The sequence below is a fragment of the Bos javanicus genome, chromosome 10 (assembly GCF_032452875.1).
Source record: "Bos javanicus breed banteng chromosome 10, ARS-OSU_banteng_1.0, whole genome shotgun sequence".
In the NCBI taxonomy this organism is placed as follows: Eukaryota; Metazoa; Chordata; class Mammalia; order Artiodactyla; family Bovidae; genus Bos; species Bos javanicus.
This window is the reverse complement of record NC_083877.1, coordinates 56,087,965-56,109,732: the sequence shown is the minus strand read 5'-3', so window position 1 is coordinate 56,109,732 and position 21,768 is coordinate 56,087,965. Positions and strand designations below refer to the sequence as shown.

General features: G+C 39.4%; 1 protein-coding gene across 1 annotated transcript in view; it reads right to left on the bottom strand.

Moving 5' to 3' along the window:
- The window catches only part of WDR72 (WD repeat domain 72), a 226,498-nt gene that overhangs the window by 194,979 nt on the left and 9,751 nt on the right, over positions 1 to 21,768 (bottom strand). The window contains exon 2 of the mRNA XM_061431240.1: positions 3,978 to 4,142. Within this exon, the coding sequence (XP_061287224.1) occupies positions 3,978 to 4,130 (153 nt within the window). The 5' untranslated portion in view covers positions 4,131 to 4,142. The remainder of the gene's footprint in view (positions 1 to 3,977; positions 4,143 to 21,768) is intronic.

Here is a 21,768-nt window from a genome sequence, read left to right as displayed (position 1 = left end):
TTGCAGCCAAAGATGGAGAAGCTCTATACAGTCAGCAAAACAAGACCGGGACCTGACTGTGGCTCAGATCATGAACCCCTTATTGGCAAATTCAGACTTGAAGGAAGTAGGGAAAACCACTAGACCATTCAGGTATGACCGAAATCAAATCCCTTATGATTATACAGTGGAAGTGACAAATAGATTTAAGGGCCTACATCTGAGAGACAGAGTGCCTGATGAACTATGGATGGAGGTTCGTGACACTGTACAGGAGATAGGGATCAAGACCATCTCCATGGAAAAAAAATGCAAAAAGGCAAAATGGCTGTCTGAGGAGGGCTTACAAATAGCTGTGAAAAGAAGAGAAGACAAAAGCAAAGGAGAAAAGGAAAGATACACCCATTTGAATGCAGAGTTCCGAAGAACAGCAAGGAGAGATAAGAAAGCCTTCCTCAGAGATCAATACAAAGAAATAGAGGAAAACAAAAGAATGGGAAAGACTAGAGATCTCTTCAAAAAAATTAGAGATACCAAGGGAACGTTTCATGCAAAGGTGGGCTCGATAAAGGACCTAACATAAGCAGAAGATATTAAGAAGAGGTGGCAAGAATACACGGAAGAACTGTACAAAAAAGATCTTCACCACCCAGATAATCACGATGGTGTGATCACTCACTTAGAGCCAGACATCCTGGAATGTGAAGTCGAGTGTGCCTTAGAAAGCATCACTACGAACAAAGCTAGTGGAGGTGATGGAATTCCAGTTGAGCTATTTTAAATCCTGAAAGATGGTGCTGTGAAAGTGCTGCACTCAATATGCCAGCAAATTTAGAAAACTCAGCAGTGGCCACAGGACTGGAAAAGGTCAGTTTTTACTCCAATCCCAAAATAAGGCAATGCCAAAGAATGCTCAAACTACTGCACGGTTGCACTCATCTCACATGCTAGTAAAGTAATGCTCAAAATTCTCCAAGCCAGGCTTCAGCAATATGTGAACTGTGAACTTCCAGATGTTCAAGCTGGTTTTAGAAAAGGCAGAGGAACCAGAGATCAAATTGCCAACATCCGCTGGATCATGGAAAAAGCAAGAGAGTTCCAGAAAAACATCTATTTCTGCTTTATTGACTATGCCAAAGCCTTTGACTGTGTGGATCACAATAAACTGTGGAAAATTCTGAAAGAGATGGGAATACCAGACCACCTGACCTGCCTCTTGAGAAACCTGTATCCAAGTCAGGAAGCAACAGTTAGAACTGGACATGGAACAATAGACTGGTTCCAAATAGGAAAAGGAGTACATCAAGGCTGTATATTGTCACCCTGCTTATTTAACTTATATGCAGAGTACATCATGAGAAATGCTAGGCTGGAGGAAGCATAAGCTGGAATCAAGATTGCCGGAAGAAATATCAATAACCTCAGATATGCAGATGACACCACCATTATGGCAGAAAGTGAAGGGAAACAAAAGCCTCTTGATGAAAGTGAAAGTGGAGAGTGAAAAAGTTGGCTTAAAGCTCAACATTCAGAAAATTAAGATCATGGCATCTGGTCCCATCACTTCATGGCAAATAGATGGGGAAACAGTGGAAACAGTGTCAGACTTTATTTTTTGTGGCTCTAAAATCACTGCAGATGGTGATTGCAGCCATGAAATAAAAGACACTTACTCCTTGGAAGGAAAGTTATGACCAACCTAGATAGCGTATTCAAAAGCAGAGATATTACTTTGCCAACAAAGGTCTGTCTAGTCAAGGCTATGGTTTTTCCTATGGTCATATATGGATGTGAGAGTTGGACTGTGAAGAAAGCTGAGCACCAAAGAATTGATGCTTTTGAACTGTGGTGTTGGAGAAGACTCTTGAGAGTTCTTTGGACTGCAAGGAGGTCCAACCAGTCCATTCTAAAAGATATCAGTCCTGGGTGTTCTTTGGAAGGACTGATGCTGAAGCTGAAACTCCAGTACTTTGGCCACCTCATGCAAAGAATTGACTCATTGACCCTGATGCTGTGAGGGATTGGGGGCAGGAGGAGAAGGGGACGACAGAGGATGAGATGGCTGGATGGCATCACTGACTCGATGCACATGGGTTTGGGTGGACTCTGGGAGTTGGTGATGGACAGGGAGGCTGGCGTGCTGCAGTTCATGGGGTCACAAAGAGTTGGACACGACTGAGTGACTGAACAAGTTACCCTTTGTCCTGTAGGGGCAAGATTCAAGGGAAAAGTAAGAGAAGATGCTCTTTCCTTCTGGTCCTATGATTAGCCATAGAAAATGTTAAGGAAAGCTCTCATGTGGAAATCTCACAGTCATACTAATCAATATCTTATTCATGTAACTAAATTTTCACAATATCCTCACAGTGAATTTCCAAAACATAAAGCTGATCCAATTTTCTTCTTGTTTGCTCAGTGATTCTCCTTGTTTCTTCCACCCCTACCAATTTGATTTCCATTCCCACCCCATATTTCTAACCATGAATGTCTCAATATGAGCAACTATTAGCATTTTGAGTGGAATAGTATCTTTGTTGTGAAGGGGCTGTTATTACACAATGGAACGCTTACAGTACCCTGGCCCCTGCCCACTAGATGCCAATAGCATCTCCCTTCCTATTGCTCTAACGCAAGCAGAAGACTTGCTCCTAAGAAGAGCATGAAATAATTATTCCCACTGAAGATGAAGTATAGACTTATCCCCACAAAGAGCACCCTGTATTATAACATAACTGCAGTGGCAGTTACTAGCTATGCCCTTGCCCTATGACACTGCAACCTGATAGGCAGCCACCACCAGGCATTTTCATTCATGTTTAAACTTAGGTACCTACCATACTGCCTAAGTTACAATAAACACCCAGTAAATGCACGGTGAGTAAATTCCAGAAACATATGTCAAAAGATACAGATGCTAGGATTCCAAATCTCTTAAACTTATAGCAACCAACATATTATAAAAACTACTACTTCAGCCAGGAAACCCTACACTTCAACATTAATAAGAGTAGCAAGATAGTGTAAGTCATTTAGGATTGTGAGTTTAAGTTGTAAGAGATAATAAATGCAAGGGCCAATTTCAAAGTCCAGCTGCTGTAATAATGCCCAGTCCTTCTTTCAGGAATGTTCATAAACATTGAGCTGAGCTGGTCTGCTTGCAGTTCTTGGCAGTCCTATAGTGTAACTGCTCAGTGATGGGAGATGTTAATTAATTACACTATAAAATAGAATTACAATTAATTGTTAATTTAGGTTTTAAAGTGACAAACTTTAAAGGCTAAAAATAGTCTTTGATCTTTAAAAGGCTTCTTAATGAGGGCAGTATACTTTAAGTACATCATTAGTTTAAGTGTGCAAATTGGGTCTAGAGGCTACTAGAGCTAAGCAAATATCTATTCCAATATGTTAAATGTTTATGAGTTGGGACAGGGACAATTAATTGCTAATCAATGGGCCAAATCCTAGGTGAGGTCAGGTTCTGAAATAGGACGACAACAATAGTAAATTGGATTTAGAGCTTTCCAATGTGACCTGTAAAAACACCAGCAAGCAGAGACTAAAAGAATAGCAAAAAGGCCAAACTGACAGAAACACCCAGATAATTAAGATATTACTCATTTAGTTAATAGTAATTTTCAAGGGTGCCATTTGTTTGGATTAATGAGCCATAATTTGTAGAATTATACTTACATGTCTGTAGTTCAGTTACTTAAACATATAATTCAGGATATAAAATAGTAAAACTCAGCATAGCTTAAAGGATGATAACACTTAACTGGTAGCTAGGATTAGCAATATTCATAATATAATTTCCAATATGATCTCGACCCACCATATAATACTTCATTTTTCCAAATTCAGAAGTAAAACCCATGTATTACTTTGGTAAGTACCTTTTTAACAATCATGCAAAACTTCCACTGTCATTGCTGGTATAAGCAGCAAGCTATGTTTATCTTATAAATCTATCTGCCTCAATATTAATTGGTTTCACTAACCTTTAGTTCAGATGAGAGATTCCAGAGACAGAGTTGACCCTCTTGACTTCCCGTGACAATCATTTGCTGGTCATCGGTGATCATGATGGCAGTGATGCTGTGTGGAGGGGCCTTCTTTCCCCAGAGTGCCACAGCCTGCAGGGAGGACCTCATGGTGAAGGAATCCTGGACACACAGAAATGGTAAAAAGTGTGCACAGTTATCATTCATTAATTTTGGAAAATGTGTTGTTGTGTTGTCCGACTCACTTGCAACCCCATGGGTTGTAGTCCATGAAGTTCCTTTATCCATGGGATTTCTGTGGCAAGAATACTGGAATGGGTTAACATTTCCTTCTCCAGAAGACTTCCCAACTCAGGGATCAAGCCCGTGTCACCTTCATTGCACCTGTGTCTCCTGCATTATAGGTGGATTCTTTTACAGCTGAACCATTGGGGAAGTCATCTCACAAATGTGTTTGATAACATAGACTTGAACAATGCATTCTCTCAGAGCTATGAAGAAGGGTGCTTTCCCATCAAATAGAGAAGAATGTAATCAGACACTGAAATTAGCCTATCCACCCCAGCTCTGACTGTGGGTGACCTGGACTGCTCCAGAGCCCCTCTAGGCCTCTCAAGAAGAATAGAGTTGTCTAGACACTGGAATTTGAAGACAACTTTGCAGACCCTCTCTCCCCAGAAATGTCACCTCATCTAAGTAACAAATATCTAAACTTCACTATTAAAAAGCAAATATTTTCTGTAAGAACACCGTATCCTATTCTTCAAAGCTTCTTGTATGGCTGTTAAAATTGCTGTAATATTCATGTTCCACCTACACAACTTTTAATAGTAATTTTTACTTGAACGGTTTCTGTATTTGATATTTTCCTAAATGATAATTTTAATGAAATCACTATCTCCATGTGTTAGTTACAGGGTTAAAGTATAATTATAAAAAAATACCTTTTAAACACAACTTTCCAAACCTATGGAACACAGCAAAAGCAATTCTAAGAGATAAGTTTATAGCAAGACAAGTCTACTTCAGGAAATAAGAAAAATCTCAATCTAATCTTACACCTCAAGGAACTAGGAAAAGAACAAATAATCCAAAGTTAGTTAAGGAAAGAAATCATACAGATCAGAGCAGAAATAAATGAAACAGAGACTTAAAAACCATAGAAAAGATGAGTCAAATTAAGAGCTAGTTCTTTGAAAAGGCAAAATTGATAAGCATATAGTCAGACTCATCAAGAAAAAAGAGGGCCCAGATAAATATAATCAGAAATGAAAAGGGAGATGTTACCCTGAAGAAATACAGAGGATCATAAGAGACCACTGCAAACAGTTATATGACAATAAAAAGGACAACCTAGAAGGATAGGATAAATTCCTAGAAATGAATAATCTCCCCAGACTGAATCTGAAAGAAAAAGACAAAAGGAACAGATTAATAACCAGTAATGAATTTGAATTAGTAATAAAATATCTTCCAACAAACAAAAGTAGAGGACCAAATGGCTTCACAGATGAAGAGGAAGGGAGTTAGAGGCTAAGAAAGTAAGAAGATAATAATTTCCAAGGAAAATAGGGAATCAGAGCAAAGAAAAAGAAAACCCCCAACCTCCCACAACACTCTGCTATGAGAGCTGCAAAACCTGGCAGTCTTAGGGATCTTAGTGTAAAATTAAGTCGGCCCCCAATCTCCATCACTCCTGATGGCTCCAAGGTATTCCAGCCCAGAACAATCACTGCTTATTATGGGTAAATAAAAGATGATGAGATGTCAAACGCACTCTGCTTAAGAAGTCAGAAGCAGAAAGTAGTAGCAGTTTTACCAAGTTCTAAGGATAGAGTTAAATAGTAAGTTTCATTTATCAGGAAAATTCAATTTTGGGGAATATCTCATTCCCAGAGATACCGGATAAATGTGATACAAGTGAAGATTATAAAGATGGTAATGAGAAGGGCCCACATGGATTTTAACATTCTGCTGCTATAAACACTACTCCTAACTTTGTATTAGTCCTTCTAGTATTATACCTTTTTTTTTTTTTAAGCATTGATGCTTTTGAACTTTCGTGTTGGAGAAGACTCTTAAGAGTCCCTTGGACTGCAAGGAGATCAAAGCAGTAAATCCCAAAGGAAATCAGTCCTGAATATTCGTTGGAAGGGCTCATGCTGAAACTGAAGCTCCGATATTTTGGCCACCTGATGAAAAGAGCTGACTCATTAGAAAAGACCTTAATGCTAGGAAAGATTGAAGGCAGGAGGAGAAGGGGATAACAGAGGACAAGACGGTTGGATGGCATCACTGACTCAAATGCTCCAGGGGATGGTGAAAGACAGGGAAGCCTGGCATGCTGCAGTCTATGGGGCTGCAGAGAGTCAGACATGACTGACTCAACAACAACAACATTACAACAAAAATCACCATTCAAAAACCATTTGCATTTGAACTCCATTTTTGGCTTGACTAATGTGTGCTTCTCAGAAGCAAGAAGTAGTAGAAAGGGAGTGCTCGTGGTCACACTGCTCCAGAGGAAACTGGGCATTTTTGTTTACAAGTAGTGTGCACTTGCTTCCTGCCCAAGGACTTGTCTTTCACACTTGGAACTTTACCTAGGACCCTGTAGTCAAGGAAATTTGTCTAGATGGCTTAAGAAGAAATGTAGCAGAAACAGGTTTGGAGAACATCTGCCAGGGAATTAATATATTTGTAATGATTAGCTAAAATTCTACTGAAGATAAATAATTTCTTTGGTGAGTTATTTATATCCCTATTACTCTGGAAAATGATCTTCTCTGACTTGAATCACTGTGACACTCTCTACCCAATAATTGGCCACTTTATATTACCCTGTTTTTTTTTTTAAATCTCTCTTAAAATTATCTGCTTTGCATTGATGTCTCCCTAATGAAGTGATACAAATCCCCCAAGGTCCGAGACCCAGTCTTTGCTAAGTGTGGCGCCTGGCCCATAGTAGGTTCTTGACAGATATTTTTTAACCACACTGATTTTGGTGCTTTGATTCTTTATGAAAGATAGGAATCATTTCTTAATCATTATCATATTCCCTACAGGTCTGAAGCACAGGGCCTTGATTATAGGAAAACAGTAAATACCAGTTGAATAAATTATTTTCTTTATTTATGAATTCTGTATTCCAAAGGGGAGAGAACTGCTTAAGGGTATGAAATTCAAGTTAGGTTAGAATTAAATGTGAGTCACTTAATCCCTCTGAGCTGCAGTTTTCTCATCTATAATCTGAGAATAATAATGATACCTAGATCAGGGTACTGTGAGGGTGAAATGACAGCAGGCTTATAATGTAGAGCACAGTGTGGTATTCAGTAAGTTACTATTATTTTTATTTCCTTTAGCTCCTGTACTTCTAGACAATGGTTACCCATATTTTAAATTGTTCCACCATCATACTTGTGTTTTATTCTTATTCCAATAAAATTCCTTTAAAATTCACTAGATTTTAAATCCTTCCAAGGCAGAGACTTCTGTTTGATTTGTCCATTGCTGTATTCTCAGTGTCCAGAAAAGGGTTTAAGACAGGCAGAGTAATTATTCCAGACTAAATGAAGAAGTGAATGGAAGTATACATTAGAGTCTAAAACTCACATCTAGTAAAGCAAAATCTTTACAAATGTAAGCACCTAACAAAATACAAGGCACCTGGAGTTTAGAAAATCAAATAAGTCAAAGCATTTCATGTATTAAAATCCTTAATAAGTCATAAGATTCTTAATACATCCAAATTAGAAAACAAAAACCACAAAGGCTAAAGCCACGAGAAATCAGATCTCAACCATAGTTCATCCTGAACCATCTAGATTGCTAAATGTAGTGAAAACAGACCTTGTATTTATTACCTTTATTTCCAGATTATAAAGGTTACATGTAGTAAAATGAGGATAGTATCACCTACATTGCCTACATCTCAGTATTCTTATGAGGAATAAATCCAGGGCTGCAAATAAAACTATACAGGTATAAATACACACACTATGCTATCATTATGGAGCTTCCTTGGTGGTGCAGTGGTAAAGACTCCACCTGCCAATGCAGGAGGCACAAGAGACTGGGGATTCAGTCTCTAGGACAGGAAGACCCCCTGGAGGAGGAAATGACAATCTGCTCCAGTATTCTTGCCTAGAAAATTCCATGGACCAAGGAGCCTGGCAGGCTACTGTCCATAGGGTCACAAAGAGTAGAACTGAGCACTGCTGCTGCTGCTGCTAAGTCGCTTCAGTCGTGTCCGACTCTGTGTGACCCCATAGACGGCAGCCCACCAGGCTCCCCCGTCCCTGGGATTCTCCAGGCAAGAATTCTGGAGTGGGTTGCCATTTCCTCCTCCAATGCATGAACGTGAAAAGTGAAAGTGAAGTCGCTTAGTCGTGCCTGACTCTTAGCGACCCCATGGACTGCAGCCTACCAGGCTCCTCCGTCCATGGAATTTGCCAGGCAAGAGTACTGGAGTGGGGTGCCATTGCACACATGCTACCATTATACCTTGTATATAATACTCATATTATAAACTCCTATAATCTAGAATTTCAGAAAAGAAGTAGTTTTGGGGATCATTAATCGGATAGCACTCACTTATAAGAAAACTAACAATGAGAACTGTGATCTAGATAACTCAGAATCAGTTCTAATTCTGAGATTCCAAGACACTAAGCAAATTGTACAGTGAGAATAAGTAACAGATTAAAAGGTTGCAAATCTCAGAAGTCACTTTTTTTTATACTTTTCCCTCTTTTTCTTTTGTGGCAAAATTATAAAAATAGCCCCAGAAACTTGGTGCCTTGCTATCAATAGGAGAGAGAGTAAATTTATGTTTTCTGAGACCCTGTACAATTCTCTAGAAATCTCTGATCAAAAATAAGCTTCAAAGGCAAAAAAAAAAAAAAATAGCCCATTGTAGAATCTCAAAGTTAGAGGAAAAGTCTGTGATGTGGAGAAGAAAGTCATGCCCTTGACCGAAGTGTACTGTCCTGTTTCAAATAATTATATGTCTAGACAAGTTGTAAAATGTTTGGAAAGGGATTACAAAGCTCTATCACAGCCCTCAATGTATAATTATTGTATCCCAAATTTGAATGACTGAATGATATTTTGGAATCTCTGAAACAAGACTGTGGATAGATGTTTACAGGCCCTTGAATGATCTCTAAATGTGGTTTAATTAAAAACAGTTTAAAATAGACACTTCCACTGGCTGGGATTTTAAAAAAACAAATATTTATACAGACTAGGATAAATTACAGATTATATTATAAAACTTTAAATAAATTTCCCTCATTTGGATCTAGACATGGTAAAGAGAACAACGTTTTAGATTATGATAGTGTATTTTGTTACTTATATGAGGAATACAATTAATACTTTATTATATAAGTATAGCTATCAAAATTATCATATAAACACACACATACATATAAACTTTACACTTAAACAACTTTGAGATAATTTCCACACAAATTTTTGACTGCAGCCTACCAAAATACCACAATCATGTCCCAGAATGAGATAACTGGCCTTCAAGAAGCTCACAGACCACAGGTAGAAAACTCTTGTAAAATGAATTACTCAAGCAAGAGAGTTCCAGAAAAACATCTATTTCTGCTTTATTGACTATGCCAAAGCCTTTGACTGTGTGGATCACAAGAAACTGTGGAAAATTCTGAAAGAGATGGGAATACCAGACCACCTGACCTGCCTCTTGAGAAATCTGTATGCAGGTCAGGAAGCAACAGTTAGAACTGGACATGGAACAACAGACTGGTTCCAAATAGGAAAAGGAGTACGTCAAGGCTGTATATTGTCACCCTGTTTATTTAACTTATATGCAGAGTACATCATGAGAAACGCTGGACTGGAAGAAACACAAGCTGGAATCAAGATTTCCGGGAGAAATATCAATAACTTCAGATATGCAGATGACACCACCCTTATGGCAGAAAGTGAAGAGGAACTCAAAAGCCTCTTGATGAAAGTGAAAGTGGAGAGTGAAAAAGTTGGCCTAAAGCTCAACATTCAGAAAACAAAGATCATGGGAAGTGGGTCCCATCACTTCATGGGAAATAGATGGAGAAACAGTGGAAACAGCGTCAGACTTTATTTTTCTGGGCTCCAAAATCACTGTAGATGGTGACTGCAGCCATGAAATTAAAAGACGCTTACTCCTTGGAAGGAAAGTTACGACCAACCTAGATAGCATATTCAAAAGCAGAGACATTACTTTGCCAACAAAGGTTCGTCTAGTCAAGGCTATGGTTTTTCCTGTGGTCATGTATGGATGTGAGAGTTGGACTGTGAAGAAGGCTGAGCGCCGAAGAATTGATGCTTTTGAACTGTGGTGCTGGAGAAAACTGCTGAGAGTCCCCTGGACTGCAAGGAGATCCAACCAGTCCATTCTGAAGGAGATCAGCCCTGGGATTTCTTTGGAAGGAATGATGCTAAAGCTGAAACTCCAGTACTTTGGCCACCTCATTCGAAGAGTTGACTCATTGGAAAAGACTCTAATGCTGGGAGGGATTGGGGGCAAGAGGAGAAGGGGACGACAGAGGATGAGATGGCTGGATGGCATCTCTGACTCGATGGACGTGAGTCTGAGTGAACTCCGGGAGTTGGTGATGGACAGGGAGGCCTGGCGTGCTGCGATTCATGGGGTCACAAAGAGTCAGACACAACTGAGCGACTGATCTGATCTGATCTGATATAGTAATATACATATATTATATATATATATATATGTATATATCTGTTCAGTTCCATCACTCAGTTGTGTCCGAGTCTTTGCGACTCCATGGACTGCAGCATTCCACACTTCCCTGTCCATCACCAACACCTGGACCTTGCTCAAAATCATGTCCATCAAGTCAGTGATGCCATCCAACCATCTCATCCTCTGTCATCCCCTTCTCCTCCTGTCTTCAGTCTTTCCCAATATCAGGGTCCTTTCTAATGAATCAGTTCTTCACATCAGGTGGCCAGAGTATTAGAGCTTCAGCTTCAACATCAGTCCTTCCAATGAATATTCAGGACTGATTTCCTTTAGGATTGACTGCTTTGATCTCCTTGCAGTCCAAGGGACTCTCAAGAGTCTTCCAACACTGCAGTTCAAAAGCATCCATTCTTCGGCACTCACCTTTATTTATGGTCCAACTCTATCATCCATACGTGACTACTGGAAAAACCATAGCTTTGACTAGATAGGCCTGTGTTGGCAAAGTAATGTCTCTGCTTTTTACTATGTTGTCTAGGTTGATCATAGCTTTTCTTCCAAGAAGCAAGCATCTTTTAATTTCATGGCTGCAGTCATCATCTGCAGTGATTTTGGGGCCCAAGAGAATAAAGTCTCTCACTGATTCCATTGTTTCCCCCATGTATTCACGATGAGGTGATGTGACCAGATGCCATGATCTTCACTTTTTGATTGTTCAGTTTTAAGCCAGCTTTTTCACTTTCATCAAGAGGTCTTTAGTTCCTCTTCACTTTCTGTCCTAAGGGTGGTGTCATCTGCATATCTGAAGTTATTGATATTTCTCCCGGCAATCTTGATTCCAGCTTGTGTTTCATCCAGTCCAGCATTTTGCATGATGTACTCTGCATTATAAGTTAAATAAGCAGGGTGTCAAAATACAGCCTTGACGTACCTCTTTTCCTATTTGGAACCAGTCTGTTGTTCCATGTCCGGTTTTAACTGTTGCTTCTTGACCTGCATACAGATTTCTCAGGAAGGAGGTCAGGTGATCTGATATTCCCATCTCTTGAAAAAATTTTCATGGTTTGTTGTGATCCACACAGTCAAAGGCCTTGGCATAGTCAATAAAGCAGAAGTAGATGTTTTTCTGGAACTCTCTTGCTTTTTTTATGGTCCAACAGATGTTGGCATTTGATCTCTGTTTTCTCTGCCTTTTCTAAATCCAGCTTGAACATCTGGAAGTTCTCAGTTCAGGTACTGTTGAAGCCTTGCTTGGAGAATTTTGAGCATTACTTTGCTAGCATGTGAGATGAGTGTAATTGTGCAGTAGTCTGAACATTCTTTATACATATATATATGATTTTCCTTGGTGGCTCAGACAGTAAAGAATCTGTCTGCATTGCAGGAGACCCAGGTTCAGTCCCTGGGTGGGGAACATCCCCTGGAGAAAGGAATGGTAACCCACTCCAGTATTCTTACCTGGAGAATTCTATGGACAGAGGAGCCAGGCGGGCTACAGTCCATGGGGTTGCAAAGAATTGGACATGACTGAGAGACTAACATTTTTGCTTTCTTTTATATATCCCACCAAGTTTCCCAGAGTGGCTTTACTACTAGGTAATATCATATCATATCATATCAACAATGCTCTGGACATGTGTTGCTGCTGCTGCTGCTAAGTCACATCAGTCATGTCTGACTCTGTGCGACCCCACAGATGGCAGCCCACCAGGCTCCTCTGTCCCTGGGATTTTCCAGGCAAGAATACCATGTGTTAAAAAAAAAAAAAAAAAAGAATACCATGTGTTAGTGCTATGTAAATAAGAGTGAGCTATAACCTACAAAGAACAGCTGGTATTTCATCAGCTTTCCCGTCCTTTTGATTTTTATCCCTTTCTACAATAATAGTATCTAAAAATGCCTTTCATATAAATATATATTATTTTATTATTTTTAATAATATAATGAAAAATAATTTTAAGGAAAAAATTAGTTTAGATCTAGTAATTATTAAAGTATGATAAAGCTGGCTTTGATACAATTTGATTATATATATATACAAACTCAATTTATACCTAAGAATGAAAAACATAGTATTAAATTTAGACATTATTTCAATATTATGCATTTAAATATATACTGAAATTTAGGTACATATCAAACAAGACCAAAATTGCATTTGTGACATACTGCTTGGATTTTTTACCTTTTATTGGTCTCCCCTGGTGGCTCAGACGGTAAAGAATCTGCCTGCAGTTCAAGAGACCCTGGTTTGATCCCTGGGTCAGGAAGTTCCCCTGGAGAAGGGAATGACAACCCACTCCAGTATTCTTGCCTGGGAAATCCCATGGACAGAGGACCCTTGTGGGCTATAGTCCATGGGGTTGCAAAGAGTCAGATAAAACTAAACAACTAACACTTTCTTCTTACGGTTAATAAAATCAAATGTTCATTTTTTTAAGATAATTTCCACATTTTGTTTTTCTAAATAAGAGAGGTTTCTGGCTGTTACTTCCAAATGGTTTTTAGTCATTCAAATTCCATGAAATTTGTGAATATTTTTCCTTTCTAGAAAAAGCTATATTGGATAAAATGATTATGATTTCTCATTTTTAATAATGAACTTTAAAGTTCTAAGTGATAGCTTAATTTTCCATAAAGGAATCTTTATCAAATAAATGCCCTTTACAGATTGAAGGAACACCTTCTTATAGTGAATAGGCAGAATACCTTCTGTTGTCATTTTCACTGACACAGAATTTCAACAGAGTTCTGTGCTTCCTTTACATACCCAATTGTTAACTATGTGAGCTTAGTCACTCAATAGAGTCCATCTCTTTGTGACCCTTTGGATTGTAGCCCTCCAGGCTCCTCTGTCCATGCGTTTTTTTTTTTTTTTTTCAGGCAAGGATACTGGGGTGGGTTGCCATTTTCTCCTCCAGGGGATCTTCCTGATCCAGGGATTGAACTAGTCTTTTGCATCTGTTGCATTGTAGGCAGATTCTTTACCACTGAGCCATCAAGGAAGCCCCATATTCGGTAAATAAACAGTTTTCCAACTGTATGCCTTGGCACACATTTAGGCTGTGAATAACTTGACACAAAGGGTGAGAGAAATTGAAACTCTCAAGCCAGTGTGTGTACAAAGATGATCATTTTCTATGCTTTGACGTGAAAGGCATGGCAAACATTGAATTAAGTGAAACTTGTCTAGGGATGTAAATAAAGCTGTAGAAGGTCCAAACCATTACAGAATTAGGCAACCCATACTGAAAGCTAAGAAATGAATCTTCTGATGATGCAGTCATGCTGACAGTCACTAACTGTTGCACAAACGCTCATCATGGGCACATGGGAGCTCCCAAATTGTCCCATTTTAAAAGGAAATTTTTCTAAATGATATATAAGATCATGGCATCTGGTCCCATCACTTCATGACAAATAGATGGGGAAACAGTGGAAACAGTGTCAGACTATTTTGGGGGCTCCAAAATCACTGCAGATGGTGATTGCAGCCATGAAATGAAAAGACACTCCTTGGAAGGAAGGTTATGACCAACCTAGAAAGCATATTAAAAAGCAGAGACATTACTTTGCCAACAAAGGTCCGTCTAGTCAAGGCTATGGTTTTTCCAGTGGTCATGTATGGATGTGAGAGTTGGACTGTGAAGAAAGCTGAGCGCCGAAGAATTGATGCTTTTGAAGTGTATTGTTGGAGAAGACCCTTGAGAGTCCCTTGGACTGCAAGGAGATCCAACCAGTCCATCCTAAAGGAGATCGGTCCTGGGTGTTCATTGGAAGGACTGATGCTGAAGCTGAAACTCCAATACTTTGGCCACCTCATGCGAAGAGTTGACTCATTGGAAAAGACCCTGATGCTGTGAGGGATTGGGGGCAGGAGGAGAAGGGGATGACAGAGGATGAGATAGTTGGATGGCATCACCGACTCGACAGACATGAGTTTGGGTAAATTCCGGGAGTTGGTGATAGACAGGGAGACCTGGCGTGCTGTGATTCATGGGGTCACAAAGAGTCGGACACGACTGAGCAACTGAACTGAACTGAACTGAAGTAGAAATAGCAAAGGGCTACCTGTTTTAACAACTTCCTGATCACCTGCCAACGCCAGAGAGGCTCTTAATATCTGCCCCTCTTAACAAGTGAGACAACATCTACAAAGCTGTTAATTATAGCTGGTAAAGGATGGGTGTCTTTTCATTGTTTGAACCCTAGTCCCTAGCACATGCATGCCACATTAGGGAACATTTAATAAACATTTCTTATGTGACTGTAGTCAACCTTGAAAAGGGAGGAAGAGGAGTTCACTGGAACCTAGAAGAAACTTTAAGAATGAGGCATTAAACTCCTATATTGCTGATGAGGAATTGAAGGAAATGTGATGTGATTTTCCTAGAATGAGAGTCTTCTTGTTCCTGGAGTACTTTTGTTCTGGGGAAAGTAATTCCTCCAGTTTCCCTATTTGTGTTCCACTCAAATGTATGGGAATATATAGGGTTTCTGATTCTAGATTGATAATTAGGGTCTATCCAGCACACCACCATCTCCATTAAATTAAAAATGTACTTTACTGTGAAAGAGGCAAGAAATATAATAGGAGTTATAAAACTCTTTTTTCCTCCATTAACAGCTAGCAAATATTCTTTGAGCTCAGTTTTCTCAACTACACAATGGAAAAAATAATTACCTTGGATAATTGATGTGAAAAGAGGAGATTCTATACAGAAAATGTTTATAATTATTTGTCCAAAATTAGACTCAGTGAATATTTACTGAATGAATGAATGAGAAAAGAATCACTGTGATTTTATACTGTGGGCAAAGAATGTGACCACCACTTTCTAGCAATGCCTTTCTTTCTTCTACAATACTGTAACTACAATTTCTTTTTTCAAAACTCATATGAATATATACCAGAGCCTTTGGCCATGAAAATGTACAGTTGGCTATCATTACCTCTAAAATCTGTGATGATACTTTAATCAACAACTTCAGGTAAGATTAGGGTTCTCTGGTTTAGCAAATAAACATACAAGATGTCCAGTTAAATTTGAATTTCAGATAAATAACAAATAACTTTTTTAGTGTAGGTATGTCCTATACTACATAACTTTTGAGATATGCTCGTAATAAAAAAGTTGGTTATTGTACAGGACATGCTTATAAAAATTACTATTTATCCAAAATCCAAATTGAACTGGGTATCCTGTAGGCATTTTAGGCCACTGGCAACCCTAAGTTACAGCCAAAAGGGAGCCTTGAAGATAGCTATCATCCCCCTCTCTTGTCCTACAGACAAGAGAATGAAGGTTTGGAGAACTTGTTTTTTTGGTCAAAGTAACCCAACCAGAAAGTAACTGAGCAAGACCTATAACCTGGTCTCTTAACACTCCTTCTAGAATTCTCCTCCTACACACCATGATGAAAACAACCCAACCTTCCCCACCAAAGTGTCTTAGTGACCAGCTAAGCAAAATGATTTATGTTTGTAGTTCTTCAAAAAAAATGAAAGCAATAAGTCAAGTAAAATAATGACAATGAAACCTCTTATGCATTCAGGCGCCAACGTGGCCTCAATTGTTTTTGAAATCTGGCCTTAGGTCGAAGATCCCACATGCCACAACTAAGTCCTGGTGCAGCCAAATAAATACATGTTAAAAGAAGGAAAAAAAAAAATGCTCCTTAGTCCTTTCTCCATGATTATGATACCAGGCAAGCACAAGAGAAGACAACATGCTATTACAGCCCCCATCCTCTCCTCACCTTCGCCTTCTTCCTTGTAACAAGTTGCTTTTATCTCTCTGACATGTCTGATCTGAGGCAAGCAGAATAATAAATATGATGCAAATGTGGTTTTGTGGCTGGTGTCTACTGGACACTAGAACTGTTTACCTCATCATAAATAGCGCTCTTCGGGGACACACCCTGACACTGAGTCTCTGTCTCGCCAGCCTCACAGATAAAGACGAACCTCAAACTCCTTGACTAGGAGGAAAGTAAGAAGAGTGTAGCAGTTAATAACACGAGTTTGGGATAGAACAGATCTGGGTCTGCATCTTACTCTGCCTCTTACAATTATGTGGCCTCTGAATCCATCTCATTTCTTTTTTTTTTTTTAAGATTTTTTTTGATGTGGACCATTTTTAAAGTCTTTATTTGAATTTGTCACAATATTGCTTCTGTTTTATGTGTTGGGTTTTTTGGCCAAGAGGCATGTGGGATCTTAGCTGCCTGACCAGGCATCCAACCCTCACCCCCTGCATTGGAAGGCAAATTTTTACCACTGGATCACCAGCAAAGTCCCTGAATCCCATCTCTTAAGCAAAAAAGAACTCTACTTAACTTTCTTCAAAACTATACTCAGGTACTCTGAGGGCCACAGATAAATTACCCCATGTTGCTTTCCTTCAAAGAAGATAACTTGGTCATCTTGAGCCCAGACGAAGTTTTTTTACCAAGTTTTCAGTCTAAGTTAGAAAAGCTTGGGGTGTTAAAATTCATCAGGTGGTACTTTAAATGAGTAGAGCTTATTGTATATAAACCATACCTTAATGAAGTTGAAAAAAAACAGACTGGAGATAATAAAATAGCTTGGTGGATGTCTTACAGATAGGGAGTCAGTGGCAATAAACTAAGAGAAGATAGAGTGGGGCTTTATGAAGCAACAAGGAATAGATGTAAGCTAAACAGAAAAGTACCCAGGGTATGGGGAGGCCAGCATTCAGTTCGGTTCAGTTCAGTCATTCATTCGTGTCCAACTCTTTGTGACCCCAGAATAATTGCAGCACGCCAGGCCTCCCTGTCCATCACCAACTCCCGGAGTTCACTCAGACTCACATCCATCGAGTCAGGGATGCCATCCAGCCATCTCATCCTCTGTCATCCCCTTCTCCTCTTGCCCCCAATCCCGCCCAGCATCAGAGTCTTTTCCAATGAGTCAACTCTTCGCATGAGGTGGCCAAAGTACTGGAGTTTCAGCTTTAGCATCATTCCTTCCAGAGAAATCCCAGGGCTCATCTCCTTCAGAATGGACTGGTTGGATCTCCTTGCAGTCCAAGGGACTCTCAAGAGTCTTCTCCAACACCACAGTTCAAAAGCATCAATTCTTTGGCGCTCAGCCTTCTTCACAGTCCAACTCTCACATCCATACATGACCACAGGAAAAACCATAGCCTTGACTAGACAGACCTTTGTTGGCAAAGTAATGTCTCTGCTTTTGAATATGCTATCTAGGTTGGTCATAACTTTCCTTCCAAGGAGTAAGCGTCTTTTAATTTCATGGCTGCAGTCACCATCTGCAGTGATTTTGGAGCCCAGAAAAATAGTCTGACGCTGTTTCCACTGTTTCCCCATCTATTTCCCATGAAGTGATGGGACCAGATGCCATGATCTTCGTTTTCTGAATGTTGAGTTTTAAGCCAACTTTTTCACTCTCCACTTTCACTTTCATCAAGAGGCTTTTGAGTTCCTCTTCACTTTCTGCCATAAGGGTGGTGTCATCTGCATATCTGAGGTTATTGATATTTCTCCCAGCAATCTTGATTCCAGCTTGTGTTTCTTCCAGTCCAGCATTTCTCATGATGTACTCTGCATATAAGTTAAATAAACAGGGTGACAATGTACAGCCTTGACGTACTCCTTTTCTTATTTGGAACCAGTCTGTTGTTCCATGTCCAATTCTAACTGTTGCTTCCTGACCTGCATACAGATTTCTCAAGAGGCAGGTCAGGTGGTCTGGTATTCCCATCTCTTTCAGAATTTTCCACAGTTTCTTGTGATCCACATAGTCAAAGGCTTTGACATAGTCAATAAAGCAGAAATAGATGTTTTTCTGGAACTCTCTTGCTTTTTCCATGATCCAGTGGATGCTGGCAAGTTGATCTCTGGTTCCTCTGCCTTTTGTAAAACCAGCTTGTACATCAGGAAGTTCACAGTTCACGTATTGCTGAAGCCTGGCTTGGAGAATTTTGAGCCTTACTTTACTAGCGTGTGAGATGAGTGCAATTGTGCGGTAGAAACTTGCACTCATTTCACACGCTAGTAAAGTAAGGCTCAAAATTCTCCAAGCCAGGCTTCAGCAATACTGTGAGGCCAGCATTAGAACTACTTTAACCCTGGGAAATGAAGCAAAGTACCTCAGGACTAAGGTTCATGCACAGGTGGTCTCAGCAGAAGCCTATGCCCCCAAACATTTCTGTTTGCAGATGCTCCCAAAACAAAATATCTTATTTTATCAACAGATTGTAATCAGGTCATTCCTTAGAAAAGGCAAAAAAAAATGTTTCTTCAAAGTCAAAAGCTGCCCAAGGTGTATTTGAATAACACATAAAAATCCACCTGGTTTACCAGTGGAGCACAACAATTTCAGAATTAACCCCTAACCAATCATCAAAGCCAAGCCCTCCCAGCCCCCTGCCACCAAATGTTATTATTGACTGATTAACTGCTACTTAAGAAACTCTAGAAAGTAATGTGTTTTAGGTAGAGAATAACTTAATAGATAAACTCAGTGGTAAAATAACCCAGAGATCAAGGAATGAATTAGACAGACATGCAAAATAATCTCTGCACTTCACATACCCATGATCGGGAACAAACATAAAACCAAACAGCCAAGAAATCACATCCCTACCACTAAACGGATGAGGTTTTCATCACAGCTTGCAATTCTGCCAATCTTGTGAGTCAAAGATTACAAAGTATTACCTTCAAACTTCACCTCTTTGCTTATTAAACTACAGAGCAACAGATTCAAAACAGCCCAATTAAATGCCAGCATGTCCATTTGCAGTCAGTGTCCAAGAGATGTGTTCGGCCAGAAAAACAGAAATAGGAGAAAGATAACTCATTTATTTCAAGGTGGTTCCTTCACTTCTTTTCTAATTTATTTTTTTATTGAAGTATAGTTGAATTACAATGTTGTGTTAGTTTCAGATGTACAGCAACAGCAAGTCATTCATTTGTGTGTGTATGTGTATATAACTGAATTTACATATATATATATATATATACACACACGTATATATATATAATCTGAGTATGGGACTTCCCAGGTGGTACAATGATAAAGAATCAACCTTCCAATGCAGGAGATGCAAGAGATGTGGGTTCTAGCCCTGTGTCAGAAAGATCCCCTAGAACAGGAAATGGCAACCCACTCCAATATTCCAGTATTCTTGCCTGAAAAATTCCATGAACAAAGGAGCCTGGCAGGCTACAGTCCATGGGGGTGCAAAGAGCATATGCATACAACTGAGCATATGCACCATGCAATCTGATTTTATATATATATATACACACACACCTATATACGTATATAAAAGAATATATGTATATATGCTTTTTAGATTATTTTCCTGTATAGGTTATTAAAAAATATTGAGTATATTAATACTTTCCTGTGCTATACAGTAGGTCCTTGTTGATTATTTATTTTATATATAGTAGTATGCATGCGTTATTCCCAAATGCCTAATTTACCCCCATCTTTCCCATTTGATAACCATGAATTTGATATCTATGTCTGTGAGTCTGTTTTTGTTTTGTAAATAAGTCCATCTGTATTAGATTCCACGTGTAAGTGATATCATATATTTGTCCTTTTCTGTCTGATATTATCACTTAGTATGATAATCTCTAGGTCCCCATCTATGTTTATTTCATTCTTTCTAATGGCTGAATAATAGTCCATCGTGTACACCTTCTTTATTCATTCACCTGTCGATGGACATTTAAATTGTCTCCATGTGGTGTCACTAGTGGTAAAGAACCCACCTGCCAATGCAGGAGACATAAGAGATGCAGGTTTGATCCCTGGGTGGGGAAGATCCCCTTGGTATGGCAACCCACTCTAGTATTCTTGCCTGGAGAATCCCCATGGACAAAGCAGCCTGGTGAACTACAGTCATTGGGTCTCAAAGAGTCGGACGTGACTAAAGCGATTTAGCACAGTCCTGGTTACTGTAAATAATGCTGCTATGAACATTGGGATGTATGTATCTTTTAGAATTATGATTTTTCTCTCCATAAGGAAATAGAGCTCCTTTAATTTTATTTATATTCAGTCAGTGAAGAACTTCATGAAACTCAAATCCGCTTGTGCAAAACCTTATCTTTAGACTTTAAGTGGATTTTTTTTTCTTTTTAATTTATGCCACATTTAACTCTGAATATTTACAGTCCAAATTATTGTTTTGTTTTGTTTTAACCTAGAGATTTCTATGCTTTTGAATTGTGGTGCTGGATAAGACTCTTGAGAATCCCTTGGACAACAAGGAGATTAAACTAGTCAACCCTAAAGGAAATCAACCCTGAATATTCATTGGAAGGACTGATGTTAAAGCTGAAGCGCCAAAAGATTGAGAGCATGAGGAAAAGGGAGCAGCAGAGGATGAGATGGTTAAATATCATCACCAACTCAATGGGCATGAATATGAGCATACTCCAGGAGATTTCAGAGGATAGAGGAGCCTGGTGTGCTACAGTCAGTGGGGACGCCAAGAGTCAGACACAACTTGGTGACTGAACAGCAACAAAGAGGTATCTAACATGAGCAAAAAGTATCACTGTTCTGCTGCTGCTGCGTCGCTTCAGTCGTGTCCGACTCTGTGCGACCCCATGGACGGCAGCCAACCAGGCTTCCCATCCCTGGGATTCTCCAGGCAAGAACACTGGAGTGGGTTGCCATTTCCTTCTCCAATGCATGAAAGTGAAAAGTGAAAGTGAAGTCACTCAGTCGTGTCCGACTCTTCTCGACCCCATGAACTGCAGCCCACCAGGCTCCTCTGTCTACGGGATTTTCCAGGCAAAAGTACTGGAGTTGGGTGCCATTGCCTTCTCCGATCACTGTTCTAGTCTACTCTTTAATAAATTCAAAAAAATATTTAATGAGAACCAAATGTATGAGAAGCAAATGTATTTAAGGTGGTGGATTGATCTGTAGAGAATACAAAAAAAAAAAAAAAACAGAAAAACACAATCCCTAACCTTGAAGTATTTACAACCGCGTCATTTTATGATTAGGGCTTCCCAGGTGGCTCAGTGGTAAAGAACTTGCCTGCCAATGCA